Below are 26,131 nucleotides of genomic sequence, written 5' to 3'. Positions count from 1 at the left end.
TTGGGAAATGCGATGTTCTTTTGGAACGTAAGGCTTGCTTTAGAGAAGATTCTGTAATGGTTGTAGGAGTAAAGCAAGGACAAAAAATACAAAAAAATAAATAAAATAACAGATGTCTGTACGGTATCTGGCCAAAAATATTAATAAACGGCTCTTTTCAGAGCCCGTCTTAAAGGGGAAAAAGGGGAATGACACTTTAATGTACCGTCGTCACGCTCTGATCCTATACATGTCCGTGAACATGGCGGTACTTCGCAGCCAGCGCGTATCACCAACGGGGATTCAGAGGTGGAGACGCATGCAAATGAGAATGAGCAGAGCTAGGGATTGGTCCATAAAGTTCAGTAGGTGTGTTCTGAACTGCGCACTTTAGTAAGACCGTCTTCTCCCTGACATGACACAACACAGCCATGGCTTTCCATGCTTGAAAACAGATTATCTGGATTTTGGGAGACTTATGGATACATTGGTTGAAGGTGCATGCAGAAAGCTGCAGTTTATCTGCAGATCTTGGATTTCCTCATGTGGAGGTGCACTGGCATGGCGTGCGTGGCATGAGGTGGCTGGTCTTGGTACCTCTGTGTTACTTTACTGACAGAGCGTCCTCCAGAAATACATTCACTGCGGAGGAAACAGTTTGGGCCATGTCTCTGGAATTTCTTTGCAATTTGCAATGAAGGAAGGACTTGCGAAGCTCATGGACATGTTTCCAAATTGTCACAAATTGTCACATACTGTCCACAATGAAAACATTTTGTTTTGCAGCTCTTTCATTTTTCGCAGATATGGAGTCCACCTCACATATGCTGGCAATCAGATTTTTCTTCGCAATGTACAAAATGCATTGCGACCTCTTCTGAATTCACACTAACATATCTGACAATCCGTTTTCTCTAATCCACAGTTTTTGACCCACACAACACACCACCGAAAGGCTCTTTTCAGAACCACCACTTACTCCCAGTGTCCACTTCATTGTGTTTGCTCTGCTTGCACCCTCCCTTTTTCCCCTACGACTGTCCGCAAACCTTTCCACCACTCTGCGGGGGTTTACCACCGTCGCTTCATAGTTCTATCTTTAAACTGAGAAAGGCGGTGCTGAAAAGAGCCTTTGCGGTAATTTTTGTTGCTTTCACATTTATTGCTTCACAGCACACGACACACTAGGAGAAGAGGCCAAACGAGGGTAAGGAAGGGACACCAGCCACTGGGATAAGAAAGGGCAAGTGAACAGAGAAAGATATAGGGTGAGCTTTATGTAGGTAAGTAGCAGATCTTCTGGTGCTCTGCGACCGTAGCCTCAAAAGCACTTCGAAAACTCTCCCCCCTGTAGAGTACTACGTCAAAATAATTACACACTATTGTCACCTTTGAAAGGTAAGGGTCAACAGCATTGCGAATGGCTTGTGAGGCAGTTGGAGGGAGGCGCTCCCCCACAGGAGTGTATCTTGTGGTGGGAGGATCGGACACGGAGGATGCTGTGGAGGAACTCAAGCTCTTCACATGGCACCACCTTGCAAATGTCCGCAGTGTGGAACAAAGTGAGGTGTCGCTTCATGGTTGTCGTACCAAAGCTGTACGAGCCAACTCTCCCGCGACTCAGCACCACCTCGCACTGGTTACACTTCACCAGGTTCGCACGTGCTTTTGGTACGTTCCCATAAACGGAAGACAACCGCCATATACATGACTCCCGGCGAGTGCTCCTACTGCTGAGTTCCTCCACTTCATTCTGTTCCTCTTCATCTTCCTCGCTCTCTACATCCTCACCCATACATCTCTCTGCAGGCTCTTGGGGAGGTGGTGGTGGTGGTGGGTTTGGGAGTGGTGCAGAGGCTAATGAACCACCAGCAGCAGCCATGGAAGCCATACCGATTAGTTTCCTTTCAGTCACTACAGCAGTAAAGGCACTACACCTCAATCTGCTATAGCTATAAGGAGAATTAAGATGAGCTCGGGGTGTGGCCATTTGTTGGGGTGGAGGGGTGTGCCTCGTGACGGTCTTCATCACTGCAAAGCGGTACAAAAATTTTACACATCGAGTCCTCATGTCAACTATTGTCTGGGATATGGGAAATTATGTTTTTGCACTCTACAATACTTTGCCTTGTGTCTACAATTTCTTTTGGACTGTTGCGGAAGCACACAAACTGCGAAAATTAGTCCACACGATCAGCGTTGGTGCGGTCACATGATGACGTCCTGAACACATCTGCACCAGAAATGATAGTCCGCTGGATAGCAAATTCAGAGTACCAAACGTGCGCATGCACGCAAGTGTCCTACGGACAGTGTTCAGGTTCTCAAACAATTTCAAAGTGCAACACAAGTGAGATGGTCAGTTAGGGACAGACGCGATGTTCGCTATACTTAAGGTTGTACTGCGCATGTGCATACATGATATGTTCACTGTACGGACAGTTCCAGTGTCCTTAGGACAACTCCATTTTGTTTGCCTACGAACTTGCCGGCCGCCGCGCCTGTTCTACGGACGGCACCATTTATGGCACCATTTTGGCTACGCCCGATAAGTACAGGTATACTGTCCTTCACACACTCCCATTTTGCTTATTTACAGCCATCCCGGACATCTGGTGTATTCTACAAACATGTTTCATCTCGTTTACAAGCAGTATGGCGATGTATAATGTTCTGAGGACGCCCCTTTCTGTTTATGTACGCACAATTTCAACAGATGGTGCAGTCAAACTTCAAGTCCATCTTACTTGACATTAGTAAGGGTATGTGTACTTCCTTTACAGCACCCACCTTCCATTCCTTACGGATAGGTCGAACAGGCGCGCTGTTCGCAAACATTTTACCTCTTTTAAAAAAAAAAAAAAAATCCTCACTCTCTTTCACTACAACTACTGTACAAAAACATTCCAAACACACACACACACACTTCAGTGCAAAGAAATAGCGGGGGAAGCGGACACTGACACAAATATGGGGGAATTAGGATTCAACACGGGCAGAGGAGAAGATTTGTGAGGGGAAGAAGGGATGGATATTTCGTCAAAATGTCTATTTTCCTCTTCAAGGTTTGGGGATGGTTCACTAGGGAATGGAGAAGCGGGGCAGGTACAGGTGGGGCAATGGTAACAAACTTTTCCTCTCACACAGTCCTCCACAAACTCCCGTAAACTTTTAAAATTGTCCATTTTCTGCTCAATCCTTTTTATCCTATATTCTTCTGTCTCGTTTGTCCCGTTTGTTGCCCTTTTATCTTTTCTTTTCTGGTCTTTTAAAAAAATATATACATATGTTAAATGCCTATAAAACACTGGTCATTATTTTGCATATGCCGAGCAATGTGTACCATTATTGTCGCTGTCTTCAGACATTTCCCCATGCGGAAAATACTCCTCCAGCCACTCCAAAGTACTAGCCTTTTCTGAGTTAAAAGAACAGAAAGAAATTATTATTTCGAGGGGATCGGGTCCTCCGACGTATTCCATATCTATGACAGTAATCACCACAGCTGTGCTGCTTCGGAAAATCTGTCTGCGTCGATGATGTCGATACGCTGCCCTCGAGGACCTCCTCCGACGGCTGACGTCAGTGGATGTTCTAAGTAGGACGCACGACGCCCGTAGCCTCAGTTCTGTTATTTCCGCGAACGTGTTCGCTTCAGAGATCTCGGCGCGCCTCGACTCTTCGGAGTTTCTGTTCTTTCGGTTCTTCGAACCTGTTCGTCTGTGCAGTTTAAGTCTTCAAGATGTCTACTTCTTCTTCCACCCCGCTTCCGGGCTTCAAGAAGTGCGGGGACTGCGGGTCCAAGATGTCGGTGACGGACTCGCACGACGCCTGCCTCTGGTGCCCATGACACGGATGATTGTGTTGACTGCCAGTCGCTTACGTCCAAAGCCTTGCGGGAGCGCAAGAAGAAACTGTCAGTCGGTAAGGTGTCCAAGCCCCGGAAGGCGAGGTCCACTGGGCTTTCGACGGACGATTCGAGGGGCGACTGTCTGCATCTTAGTCGTAAGTCTAGGGGGTCTCGGTCCCGGAGTGGGTCTCGCCACTCCTCTGCCTCTTCGAGGCACTCCCAGAAGCACCGTCATCGGTCGCCTTCCCCGTCCTCATACGAGGACTCCGCCCGTCGGTGGGGGTTTCTTATCCCACCAAGCGTTCCTCTCCGGAGGAATGGGCTTCCTTCGGGAAGAAAATGTTGGCGATTCTTGAATCGCAGGTCTCTGCTCCGTCCGCGCCTCCGAGAGGGGTCGGCCGTGACCGTACTAGAGACACTGTTCGTACGCCTTCAGGCTCGGGTGGTCGGCGCGATTCGCGGGAGAGGTCCCGCCGGACAAGGGGAATCGTTCTAGTCATGCCCGTTCCAGGTCCCGGTCCTTGACGCGCTCGAGCCTGTGTGCACCTGTGAAGTCTTTGAAGAAGACGTCGACGGCGCCGAGGTCGTCGACGGACTCTTTCGAGGCTCCGCCTCTGAGGAAGTCGTCAACTCCATCGGCGCCCAAGCTGTTGAAGGACACGCTCGGGGCTCCGCCCTCAGGGCCTGTGTTGAGGCCGTCGATGCTGTCGGTGCCGCGCTCGACATCGACGTCGTTTCACTCGACGCCCTCGACGCCTTTCGAGGCTGTGGTGTCGGAGGTACCTCATAGCATGGGGAACCCCCTAGAAAGGCTCTGGCCAAGGCAAAACATGTCTTTCTCCCTTATTCAGTGCCCACTTTCCAGCCTATGGATTATATTTCTGAGGTGGAAGAGGGTTCTGAAGATGGGTTGGTTCCAGACACGGTACCAGATGAGATTCTTTCTGGTCATAGCCAGATTGAGGACCTGCGTCAGTCACTGCATGACGCCAGTGGTCTGGACACCTCTCCGGAGGTGGAGTTCTGTAGGCCTGAGCCTGGCACCCATGCTGAGTCATCATACCAGCGCCTTATGTCGAGGGCCACCGACTACTTGGGGTGGTCGGCGCCCCCAGTTGATTTTGTGCAGGATGACCTGACGGATATCCTCGACCAGGGTCCACCCACTGACCCGGTACTGCCATTCCATATGGCTCTGCAGAGAAGGGTGGCAGTGGCTTGGACTACTCCGGAGAGTCTCCCGGCAGTGGGCAAGTCTTTGCCGCGTAAATACCACCCAGCCAGTAGTGACCCCTGCTACTTGACCACGCACCCCACTCCGGATAGTTTGGTGGTGCAGTCGGCTATGGCCCCAGCTAAGCAGGCGTCATATCCTACCATCCCTCCTGATAGGGACGACAAGCGTTTTGATGGCTGAAGCGTTTCCTTCAGGGGGTATGGCTCTTCAGGCGGCCAACTCCGTATGTGCCTTGTCACGTTTCACGCACACTCTGTGGAACTGTGTTTCCTTAGCGGCTGAACATATTCCCAAAAGGGACGAGCGGGATGGTTTTCTTGCTATTATTCAGGATGGCAAGGATGCCATGTGTGAGTCTGTTCAGTCGGGGTTGGATATGGCAGACTGTGTCAGCCGGTCCATGGCGGCGAGCACCGTAATACGCAGGTTTGCTTGGTTGAGGAAGTCGGGGTTTGCTCCTGATGTGCAAGCCAGGCTCCTCTGCCTTTTCGTCCTAGGGGACAGCAATGGAGGGGAGGTTCCTTTCGTTATTACTCATCCTTTAGTAAAGCGAGAGGAGCTGCAAGTCAAAGGGGCAACCGTCGGAGTGCCAGAGGTGGAAAACAAGGTACTCGAGGTGTCAAGGCCACACGAGCATTTGCCTCTTTGCCCTCGGGCAACGCCGCAGCCGCTTCTGCTCAGTCATGAGGCCCATGCTTCACCGGTTGGGGGAAGGCTGGCGCAGCATCTTGTAGAATGGCGTGCCATTACTTCAGATGTGTGGGTTCTGGAGATCATAGCCCACGGCTACTGTCTTCCTTTCCGGGAGAGGCCTTGCCACAATCCACCAGGGAATCTCTCTTTGAAGAGTCTGGATCCGCTCCTTGCGCAGGGAATTCAATCCCTGCTGGAGAAAGGCGCCATAAAACTGGTGCCTGTAGCGGAGAGGAACAAGGGATGGTATTCCCCTTATTTTTTGATTTCGAAGAAAGACGGGGATTGAGACCCATCATGGACTTGCGCGGTTTGAACAAACTCCTTAGGAAGGACACGTTCAAGATGGTTACTCTCTCTCAAGTCCTCCAGGCCCTTCAACTTCAGGACTGGTTGGTGTCTCTCGACCTCAAGGACGCTTATTTTCATGTGCCGATCCATCCCAAGCACAAGAAGTACCTGAGGTTCGCGGTTGGTGACTTGCACTTTCAGTTTCGGGTCCTGCCGTTCGGATTGCCCTCCGCCCCGAGGTTTTTCACAAAGCTTATGGTGGTGGTGGAAGCGTTTCTCAGGAAAGGGGGGATTCACGTCTACCCCTACCTGGACGATTGGTTGATCAGGGCGCGCTCTCCCAAGCAAGTCCTGGATCATCTGTCTGTCACCTGCCACTCCCTCCACAGGCTGGGCTTCTCCCTCAACTTAAAGAAGTCCCACTTGACGCCAACTCAGCAGCTCCAGTACATCGGAGCAATGCTCAACACGTCCCTGGGGCAGTGTTTTCCTCCCCAGGTGAGGGCTCATCACATTCAGCAGATGATGCACAAGTTTCAGCTTGCCCAGAGTCACCCAGCGTTCGAGTTCTTGAGATTGCTCGGCCTCATGGCATCCTGCATTCTTCTGGTGCCAGAGGCCAGGTTGCAGATGAGATCTTTGCAATGGGCACTCAAGCTCCAGTGGTCTCAGTCCTCCGGCAGGATGTCTGACCCTGTTCAGGTGCCGCCCTCGGTCGCCCAGGATCTTCTGTGGTGGGCCGTTGAAGGCAATCTGATGAAGGGGGCTCCATTTTGGCTACCCTGGCCGGAGGTGATGATCGTGATGGACGCATCCCTCACGGGATGGGGAGCTCATGCCAACGAGTTGACAGTCAGCGGTCGTTGGTCTCCGTCGGGGTCCAGACTCCATATCAATCTGTTGGAGCTGAGGGCCGTCAGGCTTGCCCTGAAGGCTTTTCTGCCGACTGTGCAAGGAAAGAATGTCCTGATTCTGACGGACTACACAGTGGCCATGCATTACCTGAACAAAAAGGGGGGGGGGCAGGGTCACTTCCTCTGTGCAGGGAGGTGATGCAGCTCTGGTTCTGGGCCATCAGCAGGAAATTTCGATCTCGGCAGTTCATCTGGCCGGTGACAAAAACAAGACGGCGGACGCTCTGAGCAGACAGAGCACGATCTCTCACGAGTGGGAGCAAGCTCAGGAGATTCTCCTGGAGATCTTCGCCCTTTGGGGGACCCCTCAAGTGGATCTCTTCGCTCCTGTTTCAACCGGAAGTGCGAAAGGTTCTGCTCGTGGGAATTTCCTCCAAGAGGAGCTTTAGGAGACGCGTTCGTGGTGGAGTGGTCTTTCCCACTGCTGTACGCGTTTCCGCCAGTCCCCGTCATTCCGCAAGTGCTGAGGAGGTTACAGAGGTTCGGTTCCTGGATGATCCTCATTGCTCCAGCATGGTCCCGGAGGACGTGGTACCCGGACCTTCTGGACTTGTCCATCTGCCCTCCACGTCGTCTTCCCTACCGAGACGATCTGCCCTCACGGGAGGTGGGTCAGGTTCTCCATCCAGAGGTCAGATCCCTCAACCTTCACGGTTGGTTTCTGAAAGGTTGAGGTAAGGATTGGGACCTCCCTGAAGACGTGATGGAGGTGTTGCTTTCGGCCAGAAGGCCCGCAACAAAGTCCCTGTACCGTTGCCGTTGGAGAAAGTTCTGCGACTGGTGCAGGGTTAAGAATTTGGATCCTTTTTCATGTGACATTCCTATGGTTCTGTCTTTTTTGCTTTCTTTGGCCCACAGGGGCCTGCAAGTGGGTACCATCAAAGGTTACCTGGTGGCGCTGTCTATATTTAAGCGCTCGTCTGAGGAGTGTTCTTATTTTAAAATCCCTTTAATTTCTCAGTTTTTGAAAGGGCTCTCTAATGTTTTTCCTCCGTCACCTTTATAGGTGCCCGGTTGGGATCTGAACCTTGTTCTGGGGGTGCTGCCTTTGAGCCTTTGCATTCTTGTCCTTTGAGACTGTTAACCCTTAAAACTGTGTTTTTAGTTTCGGTCACTTCCGCTTGCAGAGTGATTGAGTTACAGGCACTTTCAGTTAAGCCACCCTTCACTGTGTTTCATAAGGATTGGGTTGTCCTTAGAGTTCGTCCTTCCTTTCTTCCGAAGGTGGTGTCGGAATTTCATTTAGGCCAGAAGGTGGTTATTCCGGCATTTTATCCTCCTCCGAATCCTGGTAAGGAAGAGGAGAGGCTTTATAGGCTCGATCCTAGGAGAGCTTTAAGCTTTTATATTTCACGCATGTCCCGGGTTAGAGTGGACGATCAACTCTTCATTGGTTACGCTGGAAAGCGTTTGGGACAAGCTGTGACTAAGCAGACTTTGTCTTGCTGGATTATTCTGGCAATTTCTGAATGTTACCGCTTGGCAGGTAAGGACCCGCCGGTTGGCTTACGGGCCCATTCTACCAGGGGTATGGCTGCCTCTACTGCCCTACAGAGGGGTGTTCCTATTCGTACCATCTGTGATGCAGCCACCTGGGCTTCGGTCCATACTTTTGTACGTCACTACTCCCTCGATTCTATCTGAGGGCAGGATCTGGCCTTTGACAAGGCGGTCCTTTACTCTGCAATTTGATTGGGCATTCTAAATTTCTGTATTCTAAATTCTTTTCCCACCTCCTTGCGTTGGTACTGCTTTGGGAGTCTGTCATAGATATGGAATACGTTGGAGGACCCAATCCCCTTGAAGAACAAGATACTCTCTTACCTGGTAACGTTCTTTCGATGGGATGGTCCGACGACGTATTCCATATCGCTCCCTCCCTGCCTTCCCTGCTACAGAATTTCTTATGCGATTGCAGCTTACGTTTCCACAAGGCTTTGTGTAGTCAGACTGGCAGAAGACTGGTGCCACACGTTCTGGGAAAAAAATACAACTGAGGCTACGGGCGTCTTGCGTCCTACTTATAACATCCAGTGACGTCGGCTGTCGGAGGAGGTCCTCGAGTGCGGCGTATCGACGTCATCGACGCAGGTCGCAGACGCCGAAAGTTTTTCCGAAGCAGCACAGCTGTGGTGATTACTGACATAGATATGGAATATGGAATACGTCGTCGGACCATCCCATCGAAAGAACGTTACCAGGTAAGAGAGTAACTTGTTCTTCTACACCACATACGGAAAAAAAACACACATCCAAAAAAAATGGCCTCCACTCTTTTGATGTAATGTCCCTTCTTCCTACTGCGTCTGTCCACTGTCGTTCCAGTCTGCCGACTTTCTGTGAAGTGATTACGATGGAGGCATCCTTTTTTTTTTATGGTACCATCCATTTCATTCTTCATGCTTATTAAATGTGTCCTTTTCTTCTCATCTTCAGGTTTCCATATTTACTTATTACTACTTACAATATCTTTGTCCTTTTTCTACGTTGTACACTTGTGTAAGACAATAGAACATTTTCAGATACCCCCCGCCTCTTTGGGTAATGTTGATCCTGTCCGCCCCCGTCCGCAAACAGGCGCTCAGTCCGTCCCTTTTTATTTTCAATAGGGAAGGGGGTTCTGTATGCTCTGTTAAATGTATATCAAGTACGTACATTATGCTACATATCTCCCAAAATCACATCATCACAGTGTACATTCCACACAACACCTTCTTTGACACACTGTCATGATTAAGTTCCCATTCCAAAATCCTGTACAATTCACTACAAAAAAAACTTTGTTGAGGGGACGTTATGGTTAAGTTGCCCTCCCAAAAACCTGTAAAATTCACTACAAAAAAAACTTTGTTGAGAGGACGTTATGGTTAGTTGCCCTCCCAAAAACCTGTAAAATTCACTACAAAAAAAACTTTGTTGAGGGGACGTTATGGTTACGTTGCCCTACCAACAACCTGTGCAGTTCACTAAAAAAATAATTTCGACCTCCCCTTTCTGGTTCAAATTAAAACCGAAAAATCCCTGAAATTCGGACATCAAAGATGACATCACAAACATCATTGATGACATCACTCATGACAACACATGTCTGCCTCACTTATTTTTGTGCATTGAAAAATGTAGCCCTGGTGGTTTTATTCACTGACAATCACAATATAAAAATTGAAAAGGTGCTGTATATCTAAACGTTACCCTTGTCGTGTCTTCTTAAAGTACTTTCCTTAGGGTCTGGTTGCAGCTCATGACGCACATGCATGGGGTAATAGCAGGCCTCAAACACACAATTAATTTGTCTACAGGAAGATAAACTTTCTCATGATGCTGTTTCTTTCTTCCTTACTTCAGTTTCCCTGTATGTGCCTCTCATTTATATGCATTGGGTCTTCATGTGTATTGTTTGTACTAGCACAAGTGTTTATTAAGTCATGATTTGTTAGCAAGTTATCACATGTTTAACATTACACAATCACCCCTGACATCTTGCTCCCAACATAATACAAAGCACCCCTTGTAGGTAGGGACTTTGCCTCAACATTCTTTTGACATGTAATGTCATCAGTGATTTCATCAATGATGTTTGTGATGTCATCAATGATGTTTGTGATGTCATCTTTGATGTCCTGGGAGTTAGTCTTAGCAATACGCGTAGATGGTGCGAGTTATGGTTGCTTAGTTTACCATAATGGGGGAATGAGCAGTGTTTTTTGGTTTCGCTGTGAAGTATAACATTCCTTTAACAACGTTATTTTACTGAATGTACATATATATATATATGGCAGGGAAAGAAAACAAAGGGACTAAACATGTGACGTCGTCAGTGACATTTTAGATGACATCTTTCATGGTCTTGGTGTTAGTGGTAGCAGTGTACAGGGGCGGTGGCAGGCTTGGGGGCTTAGGTTACCATAACTGTCGAATTTCAGGGGTTTTTCGGTTTTAATTTGAACCAGAAAGGGGAGGTCGAAATTATTTTTTTAGTGAACTGCACAGGTTTTTGGTAGGGCAACTTAACCATAACGTCCCCTCGACAAAGTTTTTTTTGTAGAATATATATGTATATTAGTATGAAAGGTAAAAATGGAGAAGATTGGAACAACCATTGCCACACGCCAATGAACATTACTAATGAAATAACGAGCAAAACTTGAACAAGTCTTCATATAAGGGATGCCAGTATGGAGGAAGTTGGAACGAGTAATAACTGAAGCCAATGTAGTATATAACAGTGAAGGAGTAAAAACTGTTATGCTCAAAAGAGAATTGAAAGGTTGTAAGAAGACCTGGTGACGGCCAGTGAGTATTTAGGGGAAAGATACCTAGCAGGAGAGTACACCAGGGATCTACCTAGCCCAGTTAGGGGAATACCCGGAAAGGGAGCATACCAGGCAATCCACCCAAAGTGAGCGAAAGAAGAAAAGACATTGTAAAAAGAGTTCCTGACAGAGAAGTATACCAAGATATCCTCATCCGTACATTGGCGAGTGGAAAAGACTCTTTTTCTCCATCCTTACGAAAATCATAAATTGCTTTGAGAAGATACTCTGTCATTCTTTAGAAAGTGTTGTGCGAGAGGCACAGTTCCACTGTTCTTGGGGAGCCGTTGTTTGGGAAGGATTATGTTTTCATCATCTGTGAGGAAGTGCTAAAAACATCATTACTTAAGTTGCCAGGAGATACGTTACCATCCTTGCAACATAATTTGTTTGGAAGAGACACTTTCATATTCGAGGAAGTGTTGTGTGAAAGAGAAATTTCTACCACTCTTCAAGAACTATTGTATGAACTGAATCTTTACGTACTCTACTTGAAACAGTTCAGCAAAAGGGAATCGTCCACTGGATACAAGGAGTGGTTTTTTCACATTCATTACTGAATTTAAACAGCTACATTTGCCTTGCACATTTTGTTGTTCATTTTTAGTGTGAGGGTCAGATATGTTTTGGACACAAGGACAGTTTGCGTAAGTTGGATGACAAGACCCATACTGTTCCCTAGTTTTGATTTCATAGGCAGGGAAGCTCTCATTTGGATCTGGATAGGAAGTCCTTTATCCAAACCCTTTTATTTTAATAAAATGTCTAATGTTCATAACATTAAAACTTTGTGGACGTCTCTCATTTCTGACCCTCCACAGCAAGCTGGTGAAAGTGAACACCGTGTGATGCCATTTTGGGTATCACATACTTAAAATGGCCGTGCAAATTGGTTTAAGTCCTGTCCTTTTGCCCATCTTGTTTTCTGGCTGTCTGTGTGCCTATCAACAGATAGTGGACCTCTAATATTGGAAGAAGTGTGATGTCTTTATGCAATTAACTCTTTATAATACACTTGATATGTGTACTGTGTGTTTTGCTGCTATCGTACTGATTTATCTGAAAGAGGCCAATATGTGTGTAACATAATTAATGTGTATATTTTTCAGCATATATTTGTGGTGTATTTTCTATGGATAAGTGTATGGACTAACTGTACCTTTATGCCAACATATACACTACCTTCCTGCCCGTTGACCCTGGCTTATCTGCCAAGTTGAGATTTTAAGAGAGGCTTCGCTTCTTTTGGACTGGTGCGTTGCCCCACCTTGAGGCTGATGGTTGTACAGCCCTCACCAGATGTGCATGGAGCTTGTTGTGCGTAGAAGCCCAAACCACACCTTACTCTGACAATACCCAATGAGGCTGAAACATGTTGGTAGCTTAGTCTTGTGCAGAAGTGATGTGGCCTAGCAGTTTAGAATTCAATACCCCTGTTTGGGTGGGGACGAAGCTTGATTTGCATATGTTCTTTTCTCCTTTTGTGAAGCCCTGGCAGTTTGAAAAACTATGATATGGAAGGTTGCTCAGAGCAATGCCAGAGGTTATGAAAAATTCTAAACTGTCCAACAATAAATATTCCGTTTTGCTTGTCTCTCAGAACGAACTCTATAAAAAACTATATATTATATAAGCTAAAGAATTAGCATTTGTGCCAAGACTGTCACGACCCTTACCACAGACCCCCTTGCCAGGTGGGATCAGGGCTCGGGGCTCCATTAAGGCCTTAAAGGCCTGGCACCCACTCCCAAGACTCTCTTGGAGCCAGTCCTGACGCCTCTGGCTCATACATTTGGGCCTGCAGCTAACATAGAGGCACCCACATAGCTTGGTTCCTAGGAAATAAGCTATGCGGTATAGTGTTTTGGGTGTGGTGGCCTGGGGACTACTTTACCTGGACTACTTTGTTGAGGCTATTTAAACCACACCCAAACAGCAAAGCACGCTACTTTGCAGACTGAAACGTGACGCTCACTGTGTCCTGTGATACCCACTAGTGTCGGAAAAGCGAACCTGCAGAGGAGACAAAAGGGACATTGTTAGCAGCATTTTACCTACAATCTCCATCCTATTATCCTCTCTCAGCTCCAGTGAACAGCTTCTTCTGGACACCGCATACCTTCCGGATCGAAAACCTGAAAGAGGAAAGGAGAGGACAATATTAGAGAAGGCATACACTGACATTGCTCAACTACAAACGGCACAAGAAGCTTACCTGGCTGGTCGCCTCCTTGCCGGCACTGCTCCGGAGTTCCACACACGCTGGAGTAGCACTGCGACCTGTAAGGAAGGAAGAAAACAGGTTAGCAAAGGCAAGACAAGGTAGCGCTGCGCATAGCGCTTACTTACCGCATTATAGCGCACATCACGCGCCATCATTTACCAGCGAGGCCCAACTCAACCAATTTCGCTACGCTGAAGCTCCACACACCTAGGGGAGAAAAAAAGACATTATTAGACAAAGAAAGACATGCAAGAATAAGAACGCCATTCAGAGCTGCTGCAATAAGACCTACCTGAGAGACACTTAAACGGGCATGCGCCAGTGAAGTAACTTGGTCGCACACGCCCACAGAAGACAACGCGCCCCTGCCAAGAAGGCAGGACGGAGAGCATGCCTAATTCCACAACAAGGTGAGGAGAGGGCCCAGAGGGGCTGAAGTCACACGGGTTGGTGGGAGGATACTTACCTCAGTTGGCCAGTCTTGAACCCAGCCCTCCTGTATTTTCAGGATGAACATCCTCCGTAGACAACATCCAGGGAAACTGGGGAGAAGATACCAGCAACCAACCCGGCTGAGTGGGCGTCCCTTGGATACCAGGTGAGCGTAACAGAACGCGAAGCCTACCATAACTAATCTACCTTGTCCATGGAGACATCTGAAATCAACCATTTGGCTCAATTGTTAGAAAAACTATGTGCCAAAGTTCATTCTGCCAGGCAAGAGACTAATGCTCTCCGGAGGTACCCAGTAGTAACAAAGGATCGCACTGAAGAGATTGGTAGGCAGTTCTTGCAAACACGGGCAGGACAGACTCCTCTGCCCGGAAAAAAACCATTGGCACAAGACCCCACCTTATCATGCATTTCCCCACTCCAGTACAAATTACGCTAATGCAGCATTCATAAATCAGTGTCGCCTTCACTTTCTTTGTAGGCCTGGAGCATTTCCAAACGACCAAGCTCGGGTAGCTTTTGTTTTGTCATACCCGAGTGGTAGCGCAGCGGACTGGTCGTGCCACTGGTAAACCATGATGATCCTTTCTTACATGACTTTTGGGGGTTCCCGAGAGAAATGGAAAAACTTTTTGCTCGCCATACCCAAGAACAAGCAGTGGACAACAAACTCTTATCACTCCGACAGAGGAATCAAGACTTGTTAACGTACATTGCCACCTTTGATAGACTGGTTGCTGAAGCTAGGTGGCCTGAAAATAAAAGAACCACATTATTTCACCAGGGCCTATGAGGTGAATTAAAGGATGTTCTAGCCCAGGTGGTTGACCCACCCAGAGACTGTACCGAATTCATTAATTTGGTTGTGCAACTAGACCACCGATTGCAGGATTGAAAAGCAGATCGGTCTAGGACAGACACTCGGGCTGTGTATGTTCGACCAAGGGACAATGTATCACGTGTGCCAGAAAACACTGTAGAACCCATGTAAATCGGAGGGAGATGACCTCCATTAACAAAACGAGAGCGAGATAAAAGAAGACAACAACAACTTTGTTTGTACTGTGGAAAACCAGGCCATTTCCTTGAGGACTGCCCAGTGAAACCTCCAAGGAGAACAGTCAGGGCCATAGAGAAGGATGAGGTTAAGGAGTCGGAAACTACCAAGCTCGGCAAACGTAGAGGTCAGTTTGTCGAGTGAGAAGAAAGAGCCACTGACGTTGCACTTTGCAATACCAGTGATCTTAATTAACCACCAACGGTCGTCTAGGATGCATGCCATTGAGGCATACATAGACAGTGGAGCATTTGGGAATTATATCGATTTAGAACTGGCAGCAGAGATGGGGCTTCCTTTATGTTCCAAGCTGACCCACGGACAAGGTAACCACCGTGGATGGGACAGAAATCGCTTCCGGACCAGTAACCCAGTGCACAGCCGGGGTAACCTTGCTGTGCCAGGATGGACTCCGGAAGTCCATTTCATTTGATCTCATCAAGGCACCTCAGTTCCGGCTAATATTAGGGATGCCATGGTTAGTTGCTCACAATCCTTTGATAGACTGGCGTGCACCCAAATTAACATTCCCTGGCAATTGCTCCCCTGCCTGCTATTACCAAGAGCAGAAACCCAAATTCTGTACCCCTACGACTCCCAGAACGGGTGCATCAACACTGGGAGTAACTAATACCCTAACAAGTGAATACCACGATTTCCAGGATGTGTTCCTCGTTCCAGGTGCACAAATCCCTTGCGGCAGAATCTCTACACTCTCAGAACCAGAAAACCTCCACCTGAAATCCTATCTAGACCAGTACCTGGCAAACAGATATATCTGCCCGTCTAAGTCCCCGACAGCCAGTCCTTTGTTCTTCGTACCAAAGCAAGAAAGGGACTTGAGGACTTACGTTGACTACCGCGCATTAAACCAGATCACCGTGAAGAACCGCTACCCCTTGCCACTCATCCCTGAAATGCTAAACTAAGTCAAAGATGCCCAGATTTATACCAGGGGCATACCACCTGGTCCGAGTTAGAAGCGGAGATGAGTGGAAAACCGCTTTCCCTACCAAATACGGCTTGTACGAATACCAAGTCATGCCCCTTGGGCTATGCAACGCTCCCGTGGCATTCCAGTATTTCCTGAATGATGTCCTGAGAGAATTAATTGATGTTTGCGCCTTGGTTTACATAGATGACATCTTAGTGTACTCGACCTCAAAGCAAGACCATGTCCAGCACGTTTGTTCTGTTCTCGCCAAGCTCTGTCAACATTGCTTATACGCAAAGCTCGAGAAATGCTTTTTTCACGTCACCGAAGTAGAATTCCTTGGTTTTATCCTCACTCCAGGAGGCATCAGAATGGACGTGCACAAGGTAGACGCCATTCTGAAATGGCCACCACTGGCGTCTCTGAAAGGGGTCCAAAGCATGCTGGGCTTTGCGAACTTCTACCGCCGGTTCATCCCAGACTTCTCTCAGATTGTACACCCGATCACAGTACTATTACGAAAAAACAACAAGAAGTTTGTGGACCGAATAAGCGGAAAAAGCGTTTCAAGAACTCAAACAAAAGTTCACTTCCTCTCCGATCCTGCTACACCCTCGTCCAGACCTCCCTTATGTCATAGAAATGGATGCTTCCAGTATGGCAATGGGGGCTGTGCTTTCACAGAGACCCTGAAACTGGCCAGCTACATCCTGTGGCCTTCTGGTCAAGAAAGTTCTCACCTCCGAAGATCAATTATGCCATCACCACCAAAGAACTCCTGGCCATCAAATCTGTTTTTAAGGCCTGGCGACACTACCTCCTGGGGGCCAGACACTATTACAGCAATCACGAACCACCGAAACCTGCAATATCTAAAAGCAGCAAAGGCCCAGTCCTCGCGCCAACTACGGTGGGCCCTTTTCTTCGCCGAATACGATTATGTAATCACGTTTCGACCAGGAGTCCAGAATGGGAAGGCTGATGCCTTATCCCGCATGGGCATTGATGAAATGGTGTATACAACTCCAGATCCAGTACCCATTATTCCTGAAGACAAACTCTTGGGTCTCACGGCAGCCTTGACGCAAACCGAACTCCGAAACGAAATTCAACGAGCGATGAATTCCGACACCTTACTTACATGGCATACTCAGGGAGAACAATACTCCATCAAGGACCAATTGCCCTTTTTAGGGACCGACTATACGTGCCTAAGAGGGAACTACAACAACAAATCATTTTAGGTTATCATGATTCACTGATTGAAGGTCAACCTGGAATCGCCAAAACCCTAGCCAAGGTGAAACAGAACTTTTGGTGGCCTACCTGGCGTAAGGACATCATCCAGTATATCCAGTCCTGCGGTATATGCGCACAAAATAAATCGCAAAAACAGAAACCAGCTGGTCTCCTGCAACCATTGGACATTCCCCCTGCCCCATGGCACACCCTTTCTCTTGACTTCATCACTGACCTGCCTCCCATTCAAGGGCTCAACACCATTCTAGTAGTCATCGACTTGTTCTCGAAGATGGCACACTTCATTCCTCTCAAGGGTCTCCCAGATGCATCCAGTTTAGCGAAAGTGTTCCTGGAAGGCATTGTTAAACTACATGGCTTCCCATCAGTTCCGGTCTCAGATAGAGGCAGCCAGTCTGTGTCCAACTTCTGGAGGAAGCGTCGCACAATGGCACAAATCGACGTCCGACTATCCACCAGTCACCATCCCCAAATGGACAGCCAAACACAGAGGACTAATCAAACTCTCGAGCAATAATTACGGGGTATGCTGAACCCCGAGGAAAGGAATTGGAAGGACTTACTATGGATAGCAGAATATGCTTATAACAATTCCTTGCATTATAGCACAGGACAAAGGCCTTTTTGCACCCTTTATGGCAGACACCCACGTACTTCCCCAACTAAACCTTCCAGACAGCTTGGAAATGCCAGCAGTGAAGACTCTTCACGCAACCATCTCTTTTAAAAAGGCGAAAGAACATCTCACTCACGCCAAGGACAGACAAAAGAAATTTGCCGACCAACACCGAAGAAGGGCTCCTGACTATCAAGTAGGAGACGAGGTTTGGTTAGCAGCTAGATTTGTACCCATCAAGGGAACAAGGACCTTTCATCCTTGATATTTAGGACCCTATTCCATCAAGGCAATCATCAACCCAGCAGCCGTCAAACTGGAATTACCACCTAATCTGCAAATCCACCCGGTATTCCATGTCTCACTCTTGAAACAGGTTCGACCCGGTACACAGGTTATGACACCACCAAAACCCATAATTGTTGATTGAGAACCAGAATTCGAAGTCAAGGAAATCCTTGACTCTAAGTACACTAGGTCCAAATTATACTATCTCATCGATTGGAAGGGGTATGGACCTCAAGATAGATCCTGGGAGCCCAGCGAGAACATCCATGCACCACGTCTGATGAAGGACTTTCATCAGAACTTTCCAACTAAGCCTGGACCGAACAGAAGAACCACCATGGGAGGGGCCTTGAGAGGGGAGGGGAGGGGGGGGGGAGTGCTGTCACGACCCATACCCCAGACCCCCACTGACAAGTCCATTTGCCAGGTGGGATCAGGGCTCCATTGCCTCAAAGGCCTGGCACCCACTCCCAAGACTCTCTTGGAGCCAGTCCTGACGCCTCTGGCTCATACACTTTGAAGAACATGGGTAAAAGGGGACTACTTTTTTCATTTGGGCCTGCAGCTAACATGGAGGCACCCACATAGCTTGGTTCCTAGGAACTAAGCTATGCAGTATAGTGTTTTGGGTGTGGTGGCCTGGGGACTACTTTACCTGGACTACTTTGTTGAGGCTATTTAAACCACACCGAAACAGCAAAGCACGCTTTGCGTTACTTTGCAGACTGCAATGTGACGCTCATCGTGTCCTGTGATACCCATGAGCCTCGGAGAAGCGAACCTGCAGAGGAGACAAAAGGGACATCGTTAGCAGCATCTTATCTGCAATCTCCATCCTGTTATCCGCTCTCCGCTCCAGTGAACAGCTTCTTCTGGACACTGCATACCTTCCGGATCGAAAACCTGAAGGAGGAAAGGAGAGGACAATATTAGAGAAGGCATACTCTGACATTGCTAAACTACAAACAGCACACGAAGCTTACCTGGCAGGTCGTCTCCCGGCCGGCACCGCTCCGAAGTTCCACACATGCCGGAGAAGCGCCGCGACCTGTAAGGAAGGAAGAAAACAGGTTAGCAAAGGCAAGACAAGGTAGCGCTGCGCATAGCACTTAATTATCGCATTATAGCGCACATCACCCGCCATCATTTACCGGCGAGGCCCAACTCAACCAGTTCGCCAGGCTGAAGCTCTGCACACCTAGGGGGAAGAAAAGACATTAGAAAAAGAAAGGCATGCAAGAATAACAACGCCATACAGAGCTGCTGCAATAAGACCTACCTGAGAGACACTTAAACGGGCACGCGCCAGTGAAGTAACTTGGTCGCACATGACAGAAGACAACGTGCCCCTGCCAAGAAGGCAGGCGGGAGAGCACGCCTAATTCCACAACAAGGTGAGGAGAGGGCCCAGAGGGGCGGAAGTCACACGGGGTGGTGGGAGGATACTTACCTCAGTTGGCCAGTCTTGAACCCAGCCCTCCTGTATTTTCAGGCTAAACATCCTCCAAAGACAACATCCAGGGAAACTGGGGAGAAGATACCAGCAACCAACCCGGGCTGAGTGGCGTCCCCGTGGATACCAGGTGAGCGTAACAGAAGACTCCCACTCGCACTGCCAGTTAGCTTGGTTCTGCCAAAATTTAGCACCAACATATAACTGCCTCCACCCATACCTATCCATGAGTGTTATGCAAAGTCTCCACTTGGGGAATGTGTGGGTTTCCCCCCCATCTCATCCACTTCAATGCAAGTAGTATCTCAGTGGCATCGAGTAATCCCTAAACTACAGATGGAAGGTGCCTTAATTGACAAGTGTTGCAAGGGTTATGGGCATAAACATCCTCAGTGTCACATTGGAAATTAGCACCTGCATGCTAAATGATCCTGTTGCAGCCACTCTTCCTCAACCATTGGTCACACAGCATTTGCACAATAGTGGTGATAGAGGGCAGTCCTGCAGAGCACTAATATCAATAGGTCTGTTTTCAAGGCAGATCCCACACATCTTATTGGTAAAATGGCTTTCAAAATCGATCTAACCTTCTGGAGTGCTGCAACCACCATTTCAAACCATGCCTCTGGCGTTGAGAGGAGATTCAGAGGGTTCACTATTTTGGAAACTGTCACGACGTGCACGAATAAAAGGATTATCTGCTGTCCCTTATCAGTGTGTGCCAATAATCCTCCATTCACATACTGGACACCAACTGGCAGATCGTGTTTTTGCTTAGATGTCTGCAGCCATAAAGTGACTGCCATCGTGTTGCTCTTTAAAAGCACAAGAGAGGAGAGATTGGTCTACTATCCCCCAGTATGGTTGAACCAGGTTTGGTTATGTTTACCATCAAGATGTCTGCTTCCTTTTTTGAATGTGCAGTTCTGTGCCTGTAGCTGAGGAGTCGTCACAGATGGGATATGCTGGGGATGGGGAATTACAATTGTGTTACATCACCTACAGTGGGCAGCAATCATTGTAAGTGGTGGTGGGTGTCTGATTGTTGTCAATTTTGCACAGTGCGTCCAGAAATAAAGGTTAGAATGAGCTATTTTTGGGAGTGGCAGGGTTTGATGTGTGCATCAAGGATTGAGAGAAATATGGATGGAATGAATTCTAAATCAGATTTGTATCCTTGTCTAAGTCCAGGAAAATGTTCTATGACACTATTATGCCATATAGAGCTTTAGGATGAACAGGAACTAAGGGTCCTAAAATGATGGCCCATATTAGTGAGTCATTGATAATGTTAGACGCCTTATGTCTTCTAGTTTACAACTACAACTTCTAGTTTACAACTACATTTCAAGCAGTAACGTCCTTATTACAGAAACGTCCTTATAAATGTTGTGCTTTGCTGGCACAACATTTTAAGTTCCTTTTGAAGGGCTTAGAAATCGCATCATTGCTTTATTAACAGGGATGGAGTGGGAACCAAAAGAGGCCCTGGAAATAATGTTCTAACTGGCCCCATATTACACATGTTTAGCAAGCCCAACCCTTTTTCTATGAGAAAATATGAAAATATACCACACAAGAGGACACCAGGCTGCAGAGGCCTACTGGGAAATCTCCAGAGTTCTCTATAGGCCTGTATATTAATAACGAGCTCACCGGGAACCATTTAATCAAGGCAGGCGTTATGTTGAGAATATCATGCTTCTTATTGGCCCGTCTCAATGTTCCTGTTCTTTGATGGCAGGTTTGACTCTGATAATCCAGTTTTCTGCAATTTCCCAGGTATTTGACTAAACAAGATGCACATTCTCTGACTTGAGGCAGGCACCTTTTTTCAGCTGCTGGTTTCAAAAAGTGCCCATCAAATCTTCTCCAAGAGACGCCTGCTGCAATTGGAGAAGGAGAGCAGGGTGTTACTAGGGTATCTACATCGGTGGTGGGAAAGGAGGAGCATAGGGCCCCACTTAACTCATACCTGTAACCGAGCATCACATGGCGTGACCAGATACTCATCTGGATTGGGTGGATGACTGGGCTCAGTCTGACCTGTGCCTGGAAGAGGAGGATTGTAGGCTCACACTGGCAGGTAACTGGAAAGAGTAGAGGGAATATTTCTGCCGGATATGTTGCTGAGAGTCTGTGTCTAATCTCAGCATGTGTTACGGTGCTTGTATAAAGCATACCATGTAACTAGATGCAGACAAAGGCAGGACCCTGCCTTTACACTACCTGGCAGTGATGATTGGAAGGGCAGCCAGAAGCTGAAGTTTGAGGTATGGAGTGATGAAAATGCGCATGTTACTGAATTGTTAACATACTACGTGCCTTTAATTCGGAATGGCTTTTACTATGGCCAGATGGTTTTAGCTTTTTCATCCTTGTGTTATTACTGCCTAAACCATATGGGTCTTCATTTTATCTGTCCCAGACCAATACAACTCAGAGTCTTTGTGCAATGACTAGAATATGTGACTCTTAGTTTGGACAGATTTGACAGTACTCCTGCAACTGGTTAAAAAAAAAAACACTTAATTGTTTGATTCCCATACTGTGACTACACATGATGTTGTGTTACCCTTCTTCAACGTTCCTGCGATGTCTAGTAACCCTTGTCCTGTACAACCTCGCTGTCCCGTAATCCTCACCTTGAGCTTTCGTGATTTCCACTTGCAGTCACAGATCCCCTTACGTAATAACAAAGGTGGGTGGTTGTCTTAAACATATCCTCTGGTCCTGCTACCTTCCCAATCGTTTTCTTTGTCCCACAAGCACTTCTTAGTTCACCTCTTGGGGGTTACTGCTAGTCAATACGTCAAAGGCCAAAGTGTGCCAGATAATCATCCTGCATCCTGGTGCAGCTGCCAGGATGGTGCTTCAGGAATCTCAGCACTGCCACATCAGCACAGGGTCATGATTGCTTAAGGAATTAACTGCCCTGTTTTCTTTGTGTGTAATTATTTTCGTTTTACTTTCCAGAACAAAAAGAAGAAAAGCAAACCCAGTGCAGCGGATGCAGCAGTCAGCGTGGCAGATCCCAGCAAGCCAGCCCCTGGGGAGGAGGAACTTTGCATTATATCCCCTGATGAGTGTGGGATTAATGGCTACCATGTCAATGGATTGGCAAATGACACAGAATCTGTGGATTCTCTGAGCCAGGGCCTTGACTCATTATCCATTGACGCAAGGGATCTGGAGGACTTTGATTCTGTCACGCTGGACGAGCTTGATGGGACAGGTGAGGGAGTATAGGCCCGATGGAAGGGGCGGGGTAGAGGTTGGCAGTATGTGATCAACATAATAAAGTGGGCTTTACAAAGCACATAGCTGGATCACATCATGCTTTGTATACATAGCAACATGTTTATGTGATATTTTATTTCTATTGTGCTTATACACATGTGTTTCAGAGCGTTTGTTATATTGATTTATACCATGCACCGCTACCACCCAAGGGCAGTCCCCAGGCGCTCATGTGGCTCTGCAAGAGAAGAGGGCGGGGTGTGTTAGTGGGCATAGGATGATAGGATAGGTTCAGAACCAGAAGAAACTGGCGCCTGTGTGCGTTGTTTTGAGTGTGGGAGTTGGGTGAGAGCCCCCACTTGCTGGAACCTTAAGGGTAGGACTCCGTTTCTCAGATGTGTGGTAGTGTTTTTATTGGGTGTGTGGGTTGTATGAGGTTACGGTGGGGTTGTAGTCGAGCGCACTGGTTAGTTGTATCCATAAGGGGGGGTTCCAGAGTCGCGGATGACTGTTAGGTGTTGATTGTGTTGTTGTGCTTTTGTGTAGTGTCGATGGGTACGTTCCCTCTAAGGTTATTCCTGAGTCTCAGAGGGGTGGTTGGGCGTGAGAATTAGACTAGTTCTAGGTGTGTCTGTGTAGTGTGTCTTGCCCCTATTTGTGTATAGTGGTGTAGCAGCTCCGAGCTGCATGTAAATCTGGCTATCCCACTACCAAACGTGGAGTGTGCTGGTGCAGTAACATGCTGGTATGCAGTAATACCGGCATGTTATTACTGCACCGGCACACTCATAATGAGGCCCAAAGTCCTGATCTCCTGTTTGATGTGATGGATTTGTACCACTCGCCCCTCAAATTAAAACCAAAGAAAACCTAAAGCCTGATCGACAAGTCTCTTGTTCTTGCTAAGCCATCCAAAAATCTTCCTCCTTTCTCTTTTTGAGGACCAGAAGTCCCACTCCTTTTAAGTCTGTTTCAGGACCGCCAAAACAGACATCAAGACCTATCCTCCATTTCTAGAGGCATACCCACCCAAGGGTTTTTAATGAAAGCCTTAGATTTCAAGCCAAAGTATTGACTGGCCATTAAGGGCCCATTCCTCTTGTGTGGGGTGCCACAGTTTGGAATGTTGGAGGGATTGGTGCAATATTTAATCAGACCCTACCTGTTGTGGGCAGTTGGTGTTTACTTCTGCCCCCTTTTCCAACCTCTCACCCTCCTCTTCTATACCTATTGTCAGCAGCCCATTTCCCATAAGTGGGCAAGCTACTCATTATCGGGGCTGTGGTGGAAGTCCTCCTTCAGAGAGCTCTCGGTGACTTTTCTCCGTGTTCTTTGTGGTGCACAAGAAGAACCAGGTTGGACCTTTTCTTGAAACATTTTGGCTAGAATAGGGTTAGGGCAAACCTCCCTTCTTGCTTTGCTTTTTCCCAAAAGAATGGCGGGAAAAGGAAGACACATGTCAATAAGAACTAATTGCTCTCTGTAATAACTTATGTACTCTTAGTCTATAGTGCCTTTTTATTCATAGACTCTCTCTTCGGCGCAGTCAAGCTTGACTATCGATTAGGTGTGGACTGAGTGGCTGTATGAGGACTAGTTATTTAAGAAGTCTTCAGTAGCGTGGCCTACAAGGGCTTGGCTAAGTCCAGAGCAATGTACATGCATTCTGTTTGAACCTCTATAAAGGAATGGTTTTTGCCGTACAAAAGGCTAGTGTCCTGTACCCATGGGGGCAGATACTACCGAGTACTGACATTTATATCTGGTTGGTTTCTATGTGAAGAGCCACAGTTCACCAACCGTGTCCTATCTCTGGATCATCACAAATATCACTATGTGAATGATTCTTCCACCTAAGAATTCCGCTCAGTGGCTATAGTGCTGGTTGTATTCTTCTGGATTCCAAGTCTTTAGGAAGAGCTTGAACCCCATTGTGCATAGTATTTCTTACAAGGCTCTGTTTGAGCTGATCACCTTCAGGTTCTCTTAAAGCCTCGCTGCCTTGTAGCACTTGAAGCATGATTTTAAAGACCCATGCATGTTTCTTCCCCAGCATCTGTCCCTCCTTGTTTGCATTCTGTAGTGAGTTATCCTTTGGAGTCCTGTAAAGCCTGCCAGATTTCTCGCCTGACTCAAGGCAGTAGGGTCCAGCCTTCATTACTTAATACAAACCTATGGAATATTTGAATGCTCAAATACATTGATCTTCCCTCTAATGTCCTACTTTCTCTCTTCTTCAGGGGAACTGAGTGACCGGAAAGCAGACTTGGATCTCAAACTGCAGGACATTCACCTTCCGCTCCACACACAGACCTTGCGAGCGCTACCCAACGACCACCGCAACACCCACAAAGGCCGCACTGGAGTCATTTCTAGTGCCCAAGCTTTATCTTCTGGCTCTCTTGCGCTGCCTGATGATGTTGCACTCTCTTCAGCATCCAGAAAACTAGGTGAGACTTGGGAACCGCCACACTCCGAGAATACATGGCTTTCTGTAGCTCATGGGGGTGTTCCAGATCATTGGATTAAGTTCAATAATAAGACTGCATTGCTGGAGCACTGGCTTGTTAATGCATTAAATGGCAAGGAAGAAATAAATGAAATGTGCCTCAATTTCTGACATTTTTTTACTACGGTTGTTCTAAGCATTCACATTTTTTAATTATCCACTCCAATTTTAGAAGGTCTAGTGGCTGATAAAAGCCTGGTGGCGGGGCTAAGTTTGCATCCACTTTAAATGCATAAATGTCCAGTCCTAATTAAGGAATTCCTTCTTTTGTTTAATCTAGCATGAGATCTTCATTATTATTCATTGTTGGGGACATTTTTGGCACAACCCTCTCGAAAGGGCTGTGTGATCCTCTAACGTAATGGTAGATTAGTGTGTCATCCAAAAGGAAACACAAGACTCTCCAATGGTAGCTGTAGCAGAGCATTCAGGCTTAACTTTAGTGAGGGCCGGGGGTAAGGTTGACGGGGAAGGTACAATTAGTCCCACAGAGCCCACAAAAGAATAAAACACACTGGTATACTTAACATATAGACACATTAGTTCTAAGGTCACCCATAACATATTTCATATGAAAAAAGTACTCATGTTACACAGAAAGCACAGCGGAGGATAGTGCCAATAAAAAACAGTAAATGGCCATTAAAGGCCTAACTCACTGGTTAACTTGGAGTAAAGGACGCATACATAGTAAAAGGGACTATCCAGTCAAGGTTGTATACAAATATCTACTTTATTATTACTACAACAGACCGTTCTAGCACCCTACAATTGCATTCCACACTGTAAAGGAAAACGGAGGACAGACCGTTCCACAAAG

The 26,131-nt window shown here is 47.2% G+C and overlaps 1 protein-coding gene across 2 annotated transcripts in view; it reads left to right on the top strand.

Annotated features, from left to right (window-relative positions):
• The window catches only part of SPATS2 (spermatogenesis associated serine rich 2), a 729,295-nt gene that overhangs the window by 183,191 nt on the left and 519,973 nt on the right, over nt 1-26,131 (top strand). For both annotated transcript variants that reach the window (XM_069653806.1, XM_069653805.1), the window contains exons 5-6: nt 22,539-22,797; nt 25,043-25,252. In XM_069653806.1, the coding sequence (XP_069509907.1) occupies nt 22,539-22,797; nt 25,043-25,252 (469 nt within the window). The remainder of the gene's footprint in view (nt 1-22,538; nt 22,798-25,042; nt 25,253-26,131) is intronic.

This window comes from Ambystoma mexicanum, chromosome 3q (assembly GCF_040938575.1).
Source record: "Ambystoma mexicanum isolate Mex_15411 chromosome 3q, UKY_AmexF1_1, whole genome shotgun sequence".
In the NCBI taxonomy this organism is placed as follows: domain Eukaryota; kingdom Metazoa; phylum Chordata; class Amphibia; order Caudata; family Ambystomatidae; genus Ambystoma; species Ambystoma mexicanum.
The sequence above is the reverse complement of the archived record's forward strand: the minus strand, read 5'-3'. Positions and strand labels throughout refer to the sequence as shown.